Source organism: Embiotoca jacksoni, unplaced genomic scaffold (assembly GCF_022577435.1).
Source record: "Embiotoca jacksoni isolate LCO1_2020_lvr unplaced genomic scaffold, fEmbJac1.0.p SCAF_5, whole genome shotgun sequence".
NCBI lineage: Eukaryota > Metazoa > Chordata > Actinopteri > Embiotocidae > Embiotoca > Embiotoca jacksoni.
Genome location: NW_027185403.1, coordinates 2,954,738 through 2,975,651, shown reverse-complemented (window position 1 = coordinate 2,975,651; position 20,914 = coordinate 2,954,738). Strand labels below are relative to the sequence as shown.

The 20,914-nt window shown below is 41.0% G+C and overlaps 1 protein-coding gene across 1 annotated transcript in view; it reads right to left on the bottom strand.

The window, feature by feature from the left end:
* Positions 1–20,914, bottom strand: part of slit3 (slit homolog 3 (Drosophila)) — a 251,176-nt gene that overhangs the window by 45,083 nt on the left and 185,179 nt on the right. Inside the window, exons 10-18 of the mRNA XM_069171083.1 lie at positions 20,274–20,345; positions 19,066–19,137; positions 17,097–17,168; positions 14,180–14,323; positions 13,028–13,191; positions 8,973–9,123; positions 6,326–6,400; positions 4,646–4,789; positions 3,108–3,251 (exon numbers count right to left, since the gene is read on the bottom strand). Of these exons, the coding sequence (XP_069027184.1) occupies positions 3,108–3,251; positions 4,646–4,789; positions 6,326–6,400; positions 8,973–9,123; positions 13,028–13,191; positions 14,180–14,323; positions 17,097–17,168; positions 19,066–19,137; positions 20,274–20,345 (1,038 nt within the window). The remainder of the gene's footprint in view (positions 1–3,107; positions 3,252–4,645; positions 4,790–6,325; positions 6,401–8,972; positions 9,124–13,027; positions 13,192–14,179; positions 14,324–17,096; positions 17,169–19,065; positions 19,138–20,273; positions 20,346–20,914) is intronic.

Here is a 20,914-nt window from a genome sequence, read left to right as displayed (position 1 = left end):
AGAAAAAACTATGCACCAAATCCAACTCAAACATTTTCTTACAGCTATTTTTTACAATAGAGTACTGTGTCATGTTACGGCTGCTTTTTTATGGGTGCACATGGAGGACACTACTCACACTTGTCTATCCTCAAACCTCATCTATCATGCAAAAAAACCAACCACAAGTGTCAAGATCTCCCCGGATTTAAAGATTTCTAAGGAGACAGGTTTTTGCAGAGAACCACTTTTTTAGGTCTGAATATATGACAGACATCAGAGTAGCGTGGATGTTATTTTCTTAACAGTGGCCCACTGTTTTTTGGAATAGCTAGCTTTCACAGGTGGTGTGTGCCGTACCCAAATATGCTGACATAGACCTGAGTGCGCCTCTTCCAAACGTACCTGGCTCAGTTCATCGTACGCAATGTTAGCACTTACCAAACCTATTGGACTTTGGGTTCAAAGGCACTCGAGCACGGTGCAAATTATGAAAGCACCCTTAGATTCAACACAATTAATCCAAATATGAACAGTGAACTGCAAATAATTTAGGGATGCTGTTTCAGTTAGTGGCAAATCAGTTATTAGTTTGATGAAAAAGGAAAATGTCCTTTTCATCTTAGCAACATAAGAATTAGTATATTTGAAAGAAAAACAACATGTATCTTTTTAATGATGATGTGCTGCCTCCATGTTGGGTCTAGACATATGCAAGTGACATTTTGCCTTTCACTTTGTCCACTGAATAAATCCCAATGTTGCTATATGTGCTACAATATTAATGGCGTGCTATGACAGATAGGGACAATTTCCTTGTAATGAACTGACCTCATAGCTAAATCCCTTCCTTCCTTTTCAATGTGTTAATCTTTTAATTAAATGGAAAAACTCTACTGGGAAACAAAGCACTAAGAACGACGGCAGATATTGGAAATAGTAGGGGCGAGAGAGGGAAAACAGATGAAAGACAGAGGAATAAACAGAGTCTCTAGAAATACAAAATATCCATCTTTCTTTCATGCCAGACAGCAGGCAGGTGTTGGAATACAAAATCAAGTGTTACTACTGAGGCCATAAAAAAACTAAAGCTGCACAAAAAAAAAATAAAAAAAAATAAATAATTGTGAAAAATGACAGAGACGTGAGAAATGTAATATATTTCCATTTTTGTAGTGATGATCACCAACAGGCCCACTGAGCAAACCTGACTTAATGCAACAATGCATCCATCTATCCTCCCCCTCTATGTCTCCATTTTATTTCTCACTTTCTCTTGTCTCACATCTTTCCTCCCATAAGACGCAGGTGGAAACTTGAATCGAAGATGACAGGTACACAGAAGGACAGAAGGCAAGAACTAAAGCAGCAACAAGGGAAGAAAGTATAGAGGGAAATAAAAAGAGAATAGGGACAGGAGACTTTTGTTTTCCTTGATATGTCTGTCTTTGAGGACAAATATATAAGATTCAACCTGTAATGTTTTATTGAACATAAAATCGATTATTTACAACTTTCACATCTGGGTGGCCAGGTGATTCAAGAAAAACACACACACACACACACACACACACACACACACACACACACACACACACACACACACACACACACACACACACACACACACACACACATTCACTTCTATCACGCCTCCCTCTCTCTCCTTCCTAACAATGATGTTATGTGACAGGTTAATACTTGTCATAACTTTATTACATGGCAGTTTTTTTCTGTACTTCTGCGCACAGACCGAACACCAGTTAGCATCTCCCCTCCCCTCCCCCACAACCACCCATGTCCACACTCACACTAAACAAATAAATCAGTCCCTCCAGGAAATCGACATCTCATCCTGCAGTAATGAATGCAAATTCAACCAATCTCTGCAATATTTGTGGGGAGCTGCAAATTTGCAAAATTCCCATGATTTATCCACAACAAATGTGCTCAAGCACAAAGTAAGTATTTCCAAACAAACCTTGCAATATCTTTAAAAAAATAACTCGTCATTTACAGTCAGAGAGGCTCTTCCCCCTCTCCACATGCAGCTGACCAGAAAAAAGCTGCAAAACCAGAAGTGACAGGTTTTCTGGGAAATGTGGTTGCAGGAGAAACCAATCATCGCACTTTCCTGCATCAGTCTAATCATACAATATGAAATGAATTACATCTATTTCTACACCCTTACAGCTGTATTTTGCACTTTGTTTTTGTGCATATTCAATGTGTTCAAGTAATATTATTTAAAAATCATTTAACGCACATATTTCTTTACAAAAGATGTATGCTGTCTTTTCTATATTGTAGTCAGAGACTGTTTTGTAAAGCTACACCACTTTTGTGACTCAGGAATTTTTTTTTAAACTTTGAGACTATGATTTTTAAATTCTGAAAATTCTGAAAAATAAACACAATAACTAGATTATTCCAGCTTTTTCTGAGGTGCAATATGTGTACTACCATGGGATGTGATTATATACAAATCTTTCTTTTTAGGTATCAGTTTAAAATATTTTTTTTGACAATTTCCCCAATTTTACTGCAAACAAAATCACATAAAACCACCACAAACTCATCAAAACCATGGAGGGACTGATATGTTAAACAGATATACCATTCAAGAATTATTGTTTTGGTCTCAGCAGGAGAGGGCATCTTTGGGAAGATAAAAACAAGCTTGCAGATGCTCTCCTGCGTGTCCATGTGCCTGTAGGTTGGTGTGCAGATGCTGAAATATAGTTAGCTTGGATAACAAATGTCCTGGGATCCAGACCAATCTAGTCGATAATGATGGAGAGCATCTGTGAGGAGAGCGGCGGCCAGAGAGCAACACGTGTGCAAATGTTCGCGTGTGAGCGTGAGTGTGTGTTTTTATGTGCCGCACAAAAGATAGCTCCCACAGCAGGGCTGAAAACTTAGGGAATAGAGAGAGACAGGAGGGGAGAGACATATAGAAAGGAGGAGAGACAAACGAGATGGAAGACGCAAACAGATATGAAGATAGACACAAATAGATGGCGACACACGGTGAGAGGCGGCGCAAATTGTGGGATGGAAATGAAAAAAAAAGCACAAATGAAAATGAGCGACAGAAAAAGGAAGAAATTCAGACGGACACCACTCACATGGTGGACAGGGAGTGCAGGGTGGAGAAGGCTCCCGGGGCGATGCTGGAGATCCTGTTGTCGTACAGCGACAGCAGACGCACCGAGCTCAGACCCGTAAACGTGCTGTTGTCAATGCAGCTGATCTGGTTGCTCCGCAGCATGCTGGAAACGCACAAAAAAACACAACCAAAGATTGAGCAAATGAAAGAAGTTACTGTTAACAGAAGAGCTTCCACGAAAATGTAAGATGTTAAATCTGTTCAAATATGTGAAAAATACACAATAATCTTTCATTTTCTTTCGTTTGAGGGATTTTGTTTTTAGCCTTACAGAGTAAAAAAAAAAAAAAAAAAAAAACTAGGCTACATAGATAAAAAAAAAAAGAGACAGACAAATGAGATAAAAAAAAAACAACACACACAACCTGTAACGACATGGACAGAAGATAAAACAGAAAGCAGGGGTAAATTCAAACCAGTCCCCCGAGGACGGCCATGACAGTCTCGGCAATATGACATTAGCTTTTGACACGCTGTCACGTGGGACCGTGCTAAGTGAGTTAGTTAGCATTAGCCATCTCTGGGACGGGATAACCCAGTTAGCGAGGCTATTACTGGAGCAGGGAGCCTCTTAACATAATACAGAGACAGCCGTGATACCATTAGGGAGTCATCAGCCGGCACATATATACATGATAGCATTAGCCAGTCATTACTGAGCACGCACAGACGGCATCAGCTCACGATATCGTACACTGTCCTGAACCCTGATTGGACACCGGCCCCCCTTTTATGGTGGGCGTAGAAATTAGAGGAACGACGAGATGTTGTCATCAGCCTTCATTTCAGGCTGAGTGCGTAAACAATCCTCTCTTTCAGGTCTGGGGTAAAAAAAAAAAAATTTAAAAAAAAGTTCACAAAGTCCACCGGAAGTCAGATACTAACGCAAGTCTGCTCGACGGAAGGCGCCGGGACGGCCAGCGGTCACAACCGGGACAGAAACTTACAGACTACTTTGCAAGAAAAATAGGTGATTTTAAATCTCTAACATCTGCGCGTTGGAGCATCAGGCACACTCACTTTGTTGTCTGTGCTTTTTTTGTTTGTTTGTTTGTTTGTTAGCCTTCATCGTGGCATTATATTCATTTTCTTAACAAGCAGACGGCAACCGTAAATACACCGCTGAAAACAATCGCACACTGTGAGCAAGAGTGGTGTTTCTGTTACTTCCGTCACCTTTACCCTGACCTTAACCTAAAACGAACCTTAAACCCAGTCTTCAGACTAAAACTTAACAAGTTACCTCCCACCTCACCTCCCTTTTTGAGGCGAGTCCTTCAACTGTGTGAACAGATTCATGTCCCCACAACAAGTTCACACACACACACACACACACACGCACGCACGCACACACACACACACACACACACACACACGCATACGCGCACACACACACACACACACACGCACGCACGCACACACACGCACACGCGCACACACACACACGCACACACACACACACACACACACACACACACACGCACACAAAACACTTACAGAGTTTTGAGGCCAATGAGGCCTCTGAACATGCGTCCCTGCAGTCCGGTTAGCTTGTTCCCCGTCAGCAGCAGCTCCAACACTCCACCCGCTCCATCGAAAACACCGTCACGAATGTCCCTCAGCTTGTTGTTGCTCAGGTTGCTGCAAGGAGGACAAAATAATTATTATTTTTCATATTGAGGAAATTCTAATGGTTGTGTTTTGTTTCAGTTAAAGCACATGCAGGACTGCCAAATGGAGTTGTTCATGTAAACTAACAGAGGGACACACGTGTAAACAAAATGTTACATTCCCAACTTAATTTCAGTAATAAATCATGTCCCTTCAACTAATAAATGTTAACTCTTCTCTCTTTCATCTCCATGTCCTTGTCCTGTACAATAGATATTCTGATAACAGAGCCAGCCATCAATATAACTCACAAAACGCACAGCAAACATACACACACAAAAGTAAATGAGACAAGTGATCACAAACAACTGAAAATGATTGCTATCTCTCTTCCTTGCATGCACAATAAGAGGAATGAAAAGGAAAAAGAGAGCCCATCGACAGAGACAATAACTTGAGATGATAGCCATCACAACTACTGTAGCTTTCATTCAAGGCTAGTTTTGTGTTTCCTCTTATCAGCTTTATGGAAGTTGAGAGGAAGGAGAGCAGAAAAGCGGGAAGTAGATGAACGAAGACATTTAAAAGATGGAATAAAAAACTTTAAATGTCGCAGAGCAGATGCAAGTGTAAGAGGTGAGAAGGGGTGAGGAAAGGAGACGAAGACGAGAGGGAAGGAATTGAAGGGAAGGAAAATGGAAATGAGTGCAAGTCAATCTATATCGTCAGTGACACTGCTAGATGGTTTGCAATTTCCTCTCCAATAAATCAACTGCTGGTCTCTGCTCTGTCTTTTTCTATCTCACTCTGACACACACACACACGCACACACACACACGCACACGCACACACACACACACACACACACACACACACACACACACACACACACCTAGAGTAGGTTGTAGATAAGGACTGACTGTAAATCTGAACTGAAGGCCCATCTTCTATTTCCATTTAATATTTGCTTCCTCCATACCTCCAACCCACCCTCCCCCCCACCTCTCCATCCTGGTGTCCCTCCCATCCTCTTGCTTGTCTTCACTCACTCCTCTTCCTGTGTCCTTCGCTCCAAGACTTTTCTCTTGTCTTCATCCTTTACCCTTTTGTTCTATTTCTTTCTTTCCTCATTGTCTTTATTGTCCCTATTTCTGTTCACTCTGTACTTCCATTGCCCTTTCGGTGTGACCCTTCATTTATTCATTTTCTCGGTCTCTCTTTCCTTCCTTTTTAAGTTCTAGCTTGAGTTTCATTCACTTTAAATATTTTTCAATCATCTTATTTCTTTCCCATGGTTATTGTCTACTTTTTCCCCCCCATTATTGTATTTCAAACATGTTTAATGGAGAAACACTAAAAAAGAGAATAATCCCATTAGATGTGTCTCAAACATCCAAACTGATTCCACTCAGACATATTAAATCCTCATTTATGCCCAGTCCACTTATGTCCATTTCAGAGGAGGAATGTGGGTAAAAATGTGAAGCAGAAATAGACAAAAAGACAAAATGTCCTAGTCTTTACCATAACAGAAAAAGTAAACCATTCTTTCAAAAGTATACGTACATCTTCTTCAAATTAGGCAGCTTCTTAAAAGTCCCTGTAGCCTCCAGGACAGCAATCTCATTGTCGTTTAACCGCCTACGGGGAAGAAGATAGAGACGGGCAGTTAGATGTTTATTCTTTTATGAAACAAACTGCTTTAACACACACAGATGAACATCCACGTACGTACAGAGGCCGTGAGGCCGTGAGCTAAGGAGGAAGGGAAGCATGAAGGTTAAGAGGACTTTAGTGACCGTTGAAGTATGATGCTGCAGAAAACAACAGAGGGGGGAAGAAATCAAATTTTGAGAAGAGAAGAGAAGAGAAGAGAAGAGAAGAGAAGAGAAGAGAAGAGAAGAGAAGAGAAGAGAAGAGAAGAGAAGAGAAGAGAAGAGAAGAGAAGAGAAGAGAAGAGAAGAGAAGAGAAATGGATCCTTTCTATGTAGTCATCAATACCCACACTGCCCCAAGCCAAGGGAAAACAGTTTGAGAGATAGGAAGCTAGACATCTGCTTTATTGAGGTAATTTGTACTAAAGGCTGCTGCTAAAAGGATGCTCTTTGTGTATGTGTATGTGTGACAGAGTTGCAGTTAGAGAAACTGAGGGAAAAAAGTGAAAGTTCAGCTCAAGGGGACACTTTCTAATGACACACGGGGGGTGGTGGAAAGATGGATCAGCCGGCATAAAGCCAAACTGGAGTAATATATTGCAAACTAGATCGGTGATGGTGGTGAAAATGATACTGCTTTTACTGCAGGGTTGATTTGCATATTTTGACTGTAAAGAGTATAGATAAAACATCTAATCTATTTACCATGTGATCTACAGCGCCGCGGTATCTACTGAGAATGTACAGCGCATTTAACTTAGTGCAAATAATTCTCATAATACTGACTTCACACTTATTGAAAGCTCTCAAGGCTGATGTGAAGGATCTTTATGGCTGGTGGAGAGAGTCACTAAGAAAGACAGCATGATGGACAGATGAGTAAAAAGGGAGCAAAAATATTTATAAGCCTTCAGCTGAACCACAACCTGCACTGATTTCCCCTGATAAGGAAGGTTACAGAGCTCAACTGATGGCTCGTGTGTGTGTGTGTGTGTGTGTGTGTGTGTGTGTGTTTCTGTGTGTGTGCATGTTTGTGACCTGCAGCAACCCACTGGTTGGTTGTGTTAAGTTAAGGAAAAGGAAAGAGAAAGAAAGAGAGAGCGAGAGAGAGAGACAGGGCATCAAAAGCAGTGGAAACTTTGATGTGCCCTCTAACCGACCATAAAGGACAAAGTATATATCTTTGACTTGAAGCACCCCGGGAATGGATAGAGGGAAAAAGGGAGGGAGGACTGGAGGATATAGGTTCACAGAGAGAAACACAACCATAGAGAGAGACAGATAAATTGGGCACTAATGGTCTGTGAAGTACTGGCATTTTTAGTCATCTAAAGCGGCAGCCATGGCTGAATTCACCATTGTACAGCTAACCTCCATAAGTAATACTGTGACAACCATCCTGCATCTGCCTTAATGCTGCAGTCATCCCCCTCTGTAGCTTTCCTCCATTACTACCACAGTGATAACCATGGCCGAAGCTCTCCATCCTTCACCTACATTTTAAAGCTGCCAGCGACTCAGCGTTATTAGGCAAAGCTTTGCTTCTGGCTGGATTCTCATTTCCTGGCTGGAAATATTAGCTTATTGAATATTCGATCAAGGGCCAGGTGCTGAAAGTAAAATGGGGCTTGCTGATTTGAGCGTGACCTGCTTTTTGTCCAGTTTATGTCCTCAGACTGTGTACTTTATGACTAATGTGCAGTTTTTAAGTCTTTGACCACATCGTTTTCAAATTATATCATCAGTCTTATTACATCTGGTGTTATGCAATATTTTCAGTAGCTCTTCAGTTACCTTCCCTGAAGATTTTAATGCCTTAACATAATACTTCATGACCCTCATACATATAAACATAGTAAGTAAGAATCTGTATTCTCATTATCGATTCATCTTTCAATGAAATATCAGAAAAAAAGTGAATTTTGTTTGAAATTTGAGCACAAAGTTTAATCAATTATCTGAAAAGTTTCAGATAACTTTTCTGCGAATTGACAAATTGCAGACTGTGAACTCATAACAGACCTTTTAACCTTCCTCGGAATCTGATTACAGCCTTGGTCTTGCATGTTATCTGTTATTCATTGCCATATTTCAGCAGTAAAAAGAGTGATCCGTGGGACTGCTCAGTATTCTAGTGTGAGACTCTTTGCCAGACATGATGATGGCTCCTTTGGGACTTTGGGAGATAGAAAAGACTGTTGAGGGGCATTTTGGTCTGGGAGCTAAAAATGAGAAGTGACATTCATGAAACTGCATTGAGAGAGGCAACACGACACAGAGAGCATGTGCACTGAATACAAGCATTTGTGTATATCTTGGCATGTAAACAGGCCAAAATTCTATGTAGTATTTGTGCCCTACATGACTCTGTGGGCATTCTTCCAAATGTATGCATAGGTGTTTTCGTGTGTGCGTATGACTGTGAAAGTGAAAAATGTATTGATTTGTCTGCGGGATGTTCACGGGCGTGTTGTTTTCACAGTTTCAATCTGATATTTCATCACGTTTGCATATACTCTATGTGTGTGTATATAAAAGGGAAATACCAGCTGACTTACAGGTCGGTGGTGTGTTCAGGGACGTGTGGAGGGATTCGGGTCAGTTTGAGGTTGGAGCAGTCGACCACCGTTCCCTCACAGCGACATTTCTCCGGACATACCAGATCCTGGAAACAATCCCCACTCAGACGGCTGCGATAGTCCTCCTGACCTGCATAGGAAAGGGGGAGTGGAAGAGAGGGACAGAACAAAAGTAAGAAAAAGTGACATAGGAATAAGGACATAAGGAAATGAAGACCGAAAAGGGAGGTAAATTAGGTCACAAAGAGAAAGTAGGAGTAAGTTGGAGAAAAAGGAGGGGAAGAGAAAAGGACAGTAAGTAAGACACCATGGGCAGAAAAAGTCAGGCATGGATTGTAGAAAATAAATCTTGTCCCACTTATTTGACAACTTTAACCTGTGAATGTGAGAAAAATATAAAATCAGTGAACACTTTCAGACGTTGCCTTCACTCCCAGGCTATCTGTCTAAACTGTTCCTTGTTGGAGCTTAATGGTTTAGAAAAGTCTACTTGTCTTTAAGATTCAGCTGTCAAAGGTTACAAAATATAATTACCCAACATCATCATCTCAACGTCATTTGCAAAACATGAATGGGTAGCACCAAACTGTATCGACCTCGTCTGTTTAAGAGAACAGGCTGTACCGGAGCAGGCACAGGGCTGATGCAGGGCGGGGTGATTTTCTACGGCTAGCACTGTAAATCAAGTTAACAAACAGATATCCAGGTGGTTTTATGGAATCATCTCGTACATAAATGTGGTTTAACCCCGGATGTTTTTGTTTAACAAGGAGAGCCAGAGACCACTTCTGTTATTTAGATATAATGGGAGCAGATATTATTTATGACCGCGAGTGCCTGTGGAATAGACCTGGTTTACATCATGCAGCACTTGTGTTTTTGCACCACATACTGTACTCTCTTTATAGTTCTCACGGTTATCGTTACCTGTTTTTCTTCCTGTTGATAATGTCTATCTTTTGAGAGGTGACTAGCTCCTTTCAACGGAAGAATATTTTTGGAATAATGTCTCCAGGTTGAGTCGCAACCTTGTTGGTTGGTAAGTCGACGGAAAGGAAAGAACAATAGAGCAGTAAGGAAGAAAAGAAGGAGGGTAAAGACCAAAGCAAAGGACGGACAGTGGGTTTTTATAACCCCAATAAGAATAGTGGTTGAGGGTGGAACAAGGGTGAGGGAAATGTATCAGCCATGCGACCTACTGAAACACTGCCATGCCGTTGGACAGTTTGAATGCAGAGGAAGGTGTCACAAGCATTTCTTTGGGCTTTGAAACACCAGATCTCAATACTTTCCAAAGCAAATAACACCAATGCAAAAGTAGGAGCATCTGTTCAAAAGCCCATGCAGAGCTCATATTAATCCTTGCAACCAAGGTTAATGTGGATGTTTATAAATTCACTTAAATGTACCCTGTGGAGTTTTGGCCACCAGTAGCACAATGAAGCAATGATTTTACATGCGAGATCCCATTTTGTTTATATTGTGCATGCGCACGATGGCAACCATGAACGCATGAAAGAACACGGGCAAAGCAATGCCCGAAAATCTGCTGCCAGTATCACAAACCAACCGACGGTCCATGCAAAGAAAGGAAGTAATATGGTAACAAAAGGCAAGTAAAAGACTTCAAGCTAGCAAACATTGCAATTTAAAAAAAAAAAATGTACGATTTAGAATAAAAACTTTGGATTTCCATATATTTTAAGTATAAGCATTCAACACATTTGTTAGAAGCCAACCCAAGCATACAAACAGTGCGTTTTGAATAAAAATGCTTACTGTGAACATAACTTTGGTTGGTTTACAAGAAAACTCCACAGGGCGCCAACATTTCCCAAAGTGTTGAACACTAGTTAGTAGGTAGACACTGATTGATATTGCATTTTGACGTCCGATTGTATGTCTATGGCTCATATATCACCCTCAGTTACAGTCCAATGTATCAGAAGCCCCACAAACAGGTTAAGTGCTGGACTCCCACGTTTGCCTCCAAGGCGTGTGATTGGCTGGGAGAGGCGGGTAGGTGTATGCTGCGCGGTCCCTGGCGCTTGACGGAACCATGTGATGTCACAGTAGGCGGGGCCACATGGTTAGATCAAGCACAAGAGACAGCTGCACGAACCAATCAGAATGCAGGTCCACACAGGAGGAAGGCGGGGCAACAGAGAGCTGCACCAATCAATCAGGGGGTGGGGTCCATACAGGATAGGAGAGGCAACAGACAGCTGCAGATCCACAGAGGCTGGGGGCGGGACCAGAGAACTGCCCACCAATAGCAAAAATGTCCACACAGGTCCAGAGAGGAAGAAGAGATGCAGGGAGAGGTGCAGGACTGCAGAGAGGAGGGGCTGAAGCAAAGACGACAGCCATAACCAGCTTTAGGGGCATTTAGAATCGAGTTATCTTGGTTACCTCCGTGGGCAGAGCACAAACATTAGGACATTCCTTAATATTGAGACCTACAAGCTAACAATGTAGCACATATGAACATAACACTGTAAAGTATTTTGGGTAAAACCATTTAACGGTATTGGTTATGCCCACTTTAATCCTGGGAAACACCATTTTAGAGAGCAGGAGGGGTGGAAATGTCATGACACAAAATACTCGGTCTTACAGGATCTCTTTTAATTGGCACTAACTAAGATGACGAAGATGGAAACAACCAGTTAGCGCCTGAACAATCACAAACTTTTTCTTTCAGCACTGTGGGTCTGCTGTTACATTTTTTTCTGTGACCCCACTGTGAAATAAGGTGGACTCTTCATTTCCAGCCCAGCCTCACGTTAAAGTGTGTAATACATACGTCCACCAGACGATACTGTGTCAGTGTCACATTTTGCCTCACCTCGGCGTGAAAAGTACACACAAATATGACCACTTGAAGAAGTACAAAAGTGATCAAGTTTAAGGGAGATAAGTTGGACAGACAAAATCCAGGACTTTTACCAAGAAGACTAGGGGTTGAGTTCGCAAAAGCGACGTAAATTTCTCTTGAGACTTTTCCTAACCAAGTGGTTTTTGTAACTTCATGTTTTGTTTTCTTAAACCACTTGGTGTTTCAAGGTTAGTACATACTGTTATATAATCCACTTTGTTGCTCATTGGAAAACAAACACAGGACACTCTTTCATCAAATTATAAAAATACTGCTGTGTATTAAAGGCAATTAAAGGCAGTCCCTTTTTGATAATACTATTATATGATAATCTTCTTTTAGACTTGTCAGATTTGCTTTGGCTGCTGGAGTTATGTCAGTTGTCAGACGTGCTATACTGTGCTGCTTTGTAAACCAATTATTTACTTACAACCGCCAGTTTAACACAACTCAAAGTCTGTAAGGGAATTTTACAAAATAATTTTCAAGTGAGCTATAAAAAAGGCAAAATATTTAAGAAAGGAAAAACAGAGTGAGGAGTCACTGCAGGAAGGCAGTGTTGCTGTGAAGTGTGGTCACACATACACACAATTTCTCACACTCACACAAGTGAGCAATCAATGTCTATGGCCAGTCCCTGCAGGGTTACGTATTGTGCTGCTTCAGTGTACCAAATTGTTCTGTGTTGTAATTAGTGAAACCCATGGCTCATATCAGAGGATGTAACAGTAATACAACACTGCCGCAGAGAGAGACTGTGCATGTTTGTGAGTGGGTTTTAGTGCATCAATATCAGTTTCATTTTTTTATTTACACCCCTTAACAAACACAAGTGTATTTAATTTGTTCATGTTTTACTTGTGTATGTTGACATTTCCCTTTTGACCTGATTAGCATGAGTTTTAATTAACCCTAAGAGGTTACTACATGCATGTTTGCTTTATCAGTGTGTTCTCCTGGAAATTATGTCCATATATGCAACTAAATTGCAACATAAAATAAATTTTTAATCACAGATATGAAGACATTTGGATATTATTCAACTTTGTTTTGATTAGGTTCAGGCACTTAGAGCAATTTCATTTGGTGTGTGAATGTAATTTCTAGGACACCAGGCTGGTGTGTTGAGGAGTGTCTGTGTGGATTCATTTCCTACCTGTACACCTGAACTTCTTTCCTTTGACCTGGCTGATTCGTTTGTTAGCCAGCCTTCTGGGATGGCTGCAGCGAGCTCCACTCGTCTCAATTGGGTTGTCAAACAGGTAGTCTGCCAGCCACTTCAGGTGACAGTCACACATAAAGGGATTCTGGGCCAAATGACTGAGAGAAAAGAAAGAGGAGGAGATGGGTTTGTCAAGAAAAGAAGAGGGCTTCACAGTCGCTGGTGTGTGACCCTCCGTTCACAGGAGTTTTGGTAATACTCATACAAATTATTCATGATTCATCCCATTCAAGTTTTTAGCATGTGTTGCTCTGAACTGCGAACTGTGGCTCCAACATATTTCCTTCTGGGTTGTTTTATGTTTGAGGCAGCAGACACAGTTATCAGCACAGAATAATTTCACAGTTATTATTCACACCAATACCCTTTGTTGATTAACCAGAGAGAAAAAAAAGGGGATCACAAACAGATACTTAATCAACAGTAAACTTTCTAGATTGGTATGTTGGCAGGTTTCCTCTGTCAGGCTAATCATGTTTAGACATCAATGTGTAACTTAATCAGTTCAGAATAGGGCTGCAACTTGTTGTTATTTCTTATTATCTATGAATTGGCTATTAATACTTAAATTTGTATGTCCTAGAAACAACAACATGGCATTTTAATATCTTTAATTTGCCTTCTTTTTTTGCCTGACTAATACCCTAAGATAATGAATTTGTTGTTGAACATGCCAAAAAAAAAGTCATTTCAGAAGCTGGGACTGGAAAATATTTGGTATTTATGGAAAAACTGAAATGATTAATCAATTATGAAAATAGTTGGCAATTAACATTTTATTTATCATCATGATCCGCCACTGATTATCCAGAATGAGGTTGCAAAAGCAGCAGTTTGAGCAAAGTAGCCCAATTGGTGTCCTAATCCCCAGTCCCTTCCTCCAGCTACTTCTGGGGGATCCTGGGGCATTTCCAGGTCAGGAGGGATATATCATCCCTCCAGCCTCCTCCCAGTTGAACGTGCCTGGACAACATCACTAAGGAGGCATCCAGGTAGTTAGTTGACAATACATTTTCTGTTAAATAATCAGTTAATTGACTACTTGTTTCAGCTCGAGTTAGATCCCTCAAATCTTACAGTACTTACAGAGTCTTGATGGCGCGCAGAGGGGCGAACAGCCCTTTACTGATAGTTTGCAGCTTGTTGTCGTACAGCGACAGCAGGTTGAGGTTCTGTAGATCTTGGAACGTATTGACTCTCAAACAGTTAATTTTGTTGGCGTTCAACAATCTGAAACAAAAGGAAGAGCCATTAACATTTGTTATTCATCTGTATTCATTGTGCTTATTCAGCTTCAGTATCTCTGTGCTGTAGATAAAAGATGAATGCATATGCAGATAATGAGAATTTATTTTTCGCCACTGAAAAACCACTAACTTTTCTCCCCTTGTCCTCTCCCCCCCTCCCTATAGCCACCCCCTCCCTTCCCCACTCACTCATGATTATATTTTTTCTGGGTGACACATAAATCAGAAAATTGCGGTTTTATACTTTTCCACTTTCTCTTGTGGAGAAGGAGGGGGATATCTACTGTTGGGTGTGTGAGTGTAATATCTTATTTTCATGGGAGAGAGAGAGAGAGAGAGAGAGAGAGAGAGAGAGAGAGAGAGATGGTGAGGGGGGGGAACGAGAGGAGATAGAAGAATGGAGATGGGATGGTGGCGGGAAATAATGGAGTGAAACAGTGAAGGGACAGGTGAAAATTTAATTTGGAGTGACACAGATATACATTTAAGTGAACAAGGTTGACAGGCAAAGCGGAGGAGAGAGGCAGTGGGAAATGAGAAATGTGATATAGGGATTAGGCAAATGACAGGAAAAGTTTTCACCGCCGCCCTTTTTCTCCGTCTCCCTGTCCCCTCATACCTGCACTTCATTAGCTAATGTATCCAAGTTGTCAAATTTTTTTTAATTTTTTTTTTACCTTTTCTCTTTTCTTGCTTCTCGTCTTTCTCAATCGACATCTTTTTACTCCTCTCTCGCGCTTAGCGCTCTCTTTTCTTGTCTTTTGTTACGTTCTTTGTTTTCGATGTCTCTCACTCACACCAAGCTGTCTCATTCTTCCCCGTCTCTCCTTTCTTTGCCTGACAGGTGACTAACATGGCGCTTGGTACAGCGGCTCAGCTTAATTGTCTCGAGTCGTTCTAACGAGCGACTGTACTGGCACAGGCTACTTATACCCGTGCGCTCACAGGTGACACACACGCGCATACACATGCTGCTCTGCGACATATCCACGCCTCATTAGGCAGCTCACAGGGGGAACTAATTACTTGAAACTGCACCAGTCAAACAATGCAGCACAGATAATATAAACAGCAGACCAGTAGCTATACAAAGCAATAAACACATCTTCGCTGTGGATGGTTGACATACTGCTTGATTCAGTGGTGAAAGCTGAATATAATTCATAATTATTACCCTATATTTGATAATCTTGACATTCTTGCCAGACGTTTTAAAGATGGGAGGTTGTTCCTTTCTTATGCCTGCCGAGTGAGCGCCAACACCCCCAGGCGCTGTCTTTACGGTACGCACCAATGATGTGGCAAGGCATGAAAATGAGCTAGTCATTCAGTACTTTATTTATTCATTGAATGAACCAGTCACAAATGCAGTGAATTATGCTATCAAGGGAGCACGCATGCAAAACAAATATAAAGCATTTAGTGGTTTGGTGTTTAACATTTTATGCCTTCGGTATCACGAGGTCTGAGGGAAAATGCTTTTTCAATTGAGGCTGCTAAATGTTAATGATACCATGACATACATACGTTGACTTGAAACCCAAATTTTGCCTTCTCTCTCTGGTTCTCTTTGCTCTCTTTTCTAATCATTTCAACATTTATATGTTTCTCCATATCTGTCTTCTCCCCTTACGTCTATGTTGTTTTCCATCATTCACTCTTGATCCGTCCGTCCATCCATTCATTTATCCATCCATCCACACATCCCTCCACCCCTCCTCTGTCTCTGACTATGCACCATGCATCCAAATGATCCACCTAGGCCCGTAAAAGGTGTTTGTGGGTTAGATTCACTCATTCTCATTCTCTTTGCTTCGCTTCACTTTACGACGGAAAGGCCTAGAACATTAGCTGTTTCTGCAGTGGACTGCGGCATTTGCGAGGACCATATGCCACATACACTTCTTATGTAGCTGTTTCAGAAATTTTTTACTGCAGGCTGAACCGCTGCTGCAGTTTGAATCTGTGCCCACGAGGAATTATTCAGATAATTCCTCCCAGAATACACCAAAGATTAGAAGAACTATGGGAGATTACAGTTTTTATTACAATGCACCAATTTGTTTTATGTTGAGCATTTTTAGGAGACTTTTTTGCAGAAAAACATGTACGAGATGAAGGACAGACGGAGGGTTAATGCATGAAGAGGGGATTTTAAACTTGTTGCTACTATTTGGTCCTGTGATTGTGGGTGAAATGCCTGATACGTTCTTCCTCGTGAAATTACAGCGAGATGTTGAGGCAATCAGGACCCATAACATTGGACTTAGCTGTGATAATGGTCTGGAAGTGGATTTGGGTTGCTGGTGCCAAATCACCAAATCACAATAAGTGGGGAAAATCGAGTGCAAAATGTAATATAAAGCCATGTCTTCCCATTATTTTGCCTCCACTAAGATTCAATAAGAGTTTCAAAATGATACCAATTCATGTTTACCATCACGAGTAAATTATAGCACTTTTACACATGTTTTGTTCACAGTAATTTCAGTAATTTTGAAGAACTTTCAGGTTATCACAAAACCTGTGAGCCAATAGGATGAAGCAGTAAGAAATCAGCTCTGCAAATGAAGCCATAAAGGAAATGCGGGCTGCACTTTGTTACCTACCTGTTAAAAAACATCTCCTGTGTAGCCTTTCATTTTATTGAGTGCTATTTTTTGTTTACTGAGTAATGTATTTTATTGTTTTCTGGGGGGAACACACGTATACATTCAGGTGCACATGTAATACCAGACCAGAGAGACAGTACTCACAGTAGCTGCAGGGAAACCAGTCCATCAAACAATCCTTTGGGTAGTTCAGTGATCTTATTGCCGTACAGAACTCTGCACAAGACATTCAAAACAACATGTTGTTAGACGACAGTATTTACATGGCCTTCCTTACACATTAAGACTCTGGTTGTCTGAAGTCTGGTGTGTGGCTTAGTAAAATACTTTTATTTGTTTTCTGGACAATATTCCTGCTTATGCTGTTGATATTGTTATTTCTTTTAGAATATTTGGGCAGGTTTGATGACGCTGTTTGGATTTAACCTGTGTCCCTTTACAGCCGGCTTCTATGACAACTGACACCCTGAATCATTATAGTTATACAATTATTTTCTTCCATATTAATACCCTGCACATAACACCGCTGAACAATACAGTTCAATGTGGAGCATTGAAAACCAAAACCAAAACCAAAACCTCCTTAGTTTATACTGTAAACTTAGGTGCCCTTTGTTACTACTTCTGGCAAGGTGGTTATGTTTTTAGTGCTTGTTTGATTGTTTGTCTGTGTCTTTGTCAGCAGGATTACAGAAAAAACTATGTGCCCAATTTTCATGGAATTTGGTGGAAGGGTGTAGCATTGGCTAAGGAAGAACCCATCATATTTTGGAGTCGATCTGAGATCACAGGGTGGATCCACTTATCATTTATCACTCTGACATTTGGCCTAATAAATGTCAAACATCTTAAGATCCAGCAGATGGTAGTAAAGTTCAACAGGGATACAACATAGACCGTTCTAAAAATGCAATGATTCTGTATCACAATGCACCTTCCTGGATATCAGTAATCTTCTGGGATACACATTTACTAATCACTCAATACAGCAAGCAATCGTTATGGAGCATTTGGGGACCGGTGTTTTGTAGAGGAGAACTGGAACCGGATACTGGCTACAAACATTTTGATGTCATTTTAATAGTTTTGGAAATATGTGCTTTGTATTGTAGTTGCAGCTGCAGATTCACATTTTATAGTGGAGTCAACTGTTGGCCTTGGCGGGGGTCCGCACCCTCCGAGTTACTGTGTTTCTTCACCCAACCCATCTTCCATTAAATCCATTACAACTGTTCAGCTCTCCAAAAGGGGAGGAAGACCCTCAACATAGCTGCTCAGAATGAAAAAGTCATCACGTCTACCCAGCTGGAAAATGATTTTAGTGAGGAGAACTAAAGGAGTGTGGCAATCAAAGCCACAAAAGCTGTCTGTTTCCAGAAGAAGGCAATTTTTAACTTTTTTTTTTCTGTCTGACTGTAATAAACATGCACTGCGCAGTCATTTCCACATGGAGGCTTTTCTCGCTAAGCACACTGTTTTGGACCATTTATCTCATTTGATTGTCAAAAACTGAAATGATGTTTTATGTCTTCCAATTGCAGTCGCAATCATTTAATTCACTTGAGCAATTTTATATTTTGCAACATCACGGCTCAGCAGACCTGTAGTGCAGAAGTCGTGCCTCTCAGTGACATTCCCATACAGCTGAATCGGCTGTGTGTGCATGTATTGTGTGTGTGTGTGTGTGTGTGTGTGTGTGTGTGTGTGTGTGTGTGTGTGTGTGTGTGTGTGTACATGTGCGTGTTCAGTCTTAACACCCAGAAGAGTTCACCTTGTCTGCCCCTTCTTGTCTGTCTGTCTGTCTCATTTTCATGCTTCAGATTGATTCAAATTAAACTGTCCTTCATGTTCTTATCACATTCACCCTCAGAGACGCACACACAAACACACACTTAGTGATTACAGACACGTACAATTACACACACATAAACCTAGGCAAAGACACACATAAAGCCCATCCGCACACTCCGCTGCATTGTGTTCCAGTTGTCAACATTGACTGCGACAACATTTGTATTTGCTTAATGTCTGGAAATGCAATTACCTCCCTGTCTGGGTATGTGTGTGCGTGTATATGATTGTGTGTGTTTGCACGCACATGTGTCATACTTACAGTGAGGTGAGTGAGCGAAGACCGCTGAAAGCATCGGCAGCGATGTCAGAAATCTGGTTCTTACTCAAGTCACTGGGGAGAGAGAGCGAGAAAGAGAGAGATTACTGTAATACACAGTAATGGGCTTCACTCTGTGTGAATGTCCTAGAACTGTCTGACAAATGATCGTGCAAGAATACATCAGCAGAGGTCAAGGCAAGGGGACAAGAGGGGGAAAAAAAAAAGTGTAAGAGGGGCTGAATGAGTGAGTAAATGAGGGAGAGAGAGTGATGGACAGAGTAAGGAAAAGACTGAAGGGACAAGAGCGAGAGAACGAGAGAGAGAAACTGGAAGAAGTGGCATGTAAAGTGCAGTTCATGTCATTCACTTCCACCACTGTATGATATATTATTAAACACTGCTGTTGAGGTGAGGTTAAAACTCCATCTGTATGTGTGTGTGTGTGTGTGTGTGTGTGTGTGTGTGTGTGTGTGTGTGTGTGTGTGTGTGTGTGTGTGTGTGTGTGTGTGTGTGTGTGTGTGTGTCAATACTGGTGTGGACTTCCAATTAGATTCTTCCTTTTCAGAAACATTACTCGTGTTTGTAATTTAAGTTTGAGACTAAAATATTTTTTCTTCGCTGAGGTGCATCGAGTTCTGTTAAACTAGATACAAGAAAACCGGGTGAGCCCTGACGAATGGGTCGTGTAGATTTAATTGTTTCAACAGTTAACTGATAGTAACAGCACTCTCATGGCAATCATTTAAACATGTACACTACACTACTATTTCTTGATCTTCTCAGTGCTGTACAAAATTTAAAAAAGAATGTACTAATGTATTTGTACCAATGCAATTTTATCAGGCCGTTAATTTCAATTTAGAAAGCTTTACAGCAGCATGATAACTGCTGATATGTAGTTTGTGAAAGATTCCACTAAAGCTCATGGCAGGACTTTTCTGAGCCCTCCAGTCATATTGATTGATTTATTAACAGCCTGCAACACAATAATAAACATACAAATGTTTGTTAAAGTAGTAACTTTATGTACTGAACCCTGGAGTGCCCTGATAGGACCTACCGGACTAAAAGTTAGTTCAACTAAATTAACTGATTAACTGAAACATATTAATGTAAATATCAATCTGTTGAATCATAGTAATGTGTGAATGCTATAGTGTTTATTTGCATGAGTTTAGCAGTCTGCAGTTATATTCAGAAAGACTCACATCCTCTTGAGCTTCTTGTAGGCGGTAAAGGCTCCTGCAGGGACACTTTTAATCAGATTCTGCTCCAATCGACTGCAGAGAGAAAGAGACAAATACAAAAAGAAAGATGAAGAGGGCAGTAAGTTGATGTCTAACAACCTTTAATAAAACTGGCAAAAAAATAATTAACATCAACATAAAATGAAAATTTAAATGTGAAATTTTGAAAACACCTTCAGCAACAGTACATCATACACATAGTAAGTTAATTTGCTCTCTTTTCAAGGTTATCGTGAAGTCCTGTTTACCCCACAACCTCAGCCAAGCACAAGCACACAAGAAGTTCAAAAGGTGGCTGTTCCAATCAGCATCTACACAATATTTGTGCAGGTCGGTCAGAGCTTTGCTGCAGAGGCTGGCCAAGGTCACTCGGTACAGATATGTTGACTTGGGTATTGCAGCACGGCTTTAATGAGCTTACATAGGACCATTCTGATCAGACTCTAGAAGAATCAAAAGGTCTGGCAACCGAAACCTGGACTGCTGACCACAAACCCTGACCCTTCAGACATACTCAGGACAAAGTTTTCAGGAGGTGGAGAGATGTACAAATGCTTAATGGCAAAGTATGACTGGCTACAGTTCAACAGTATCAAACTGAC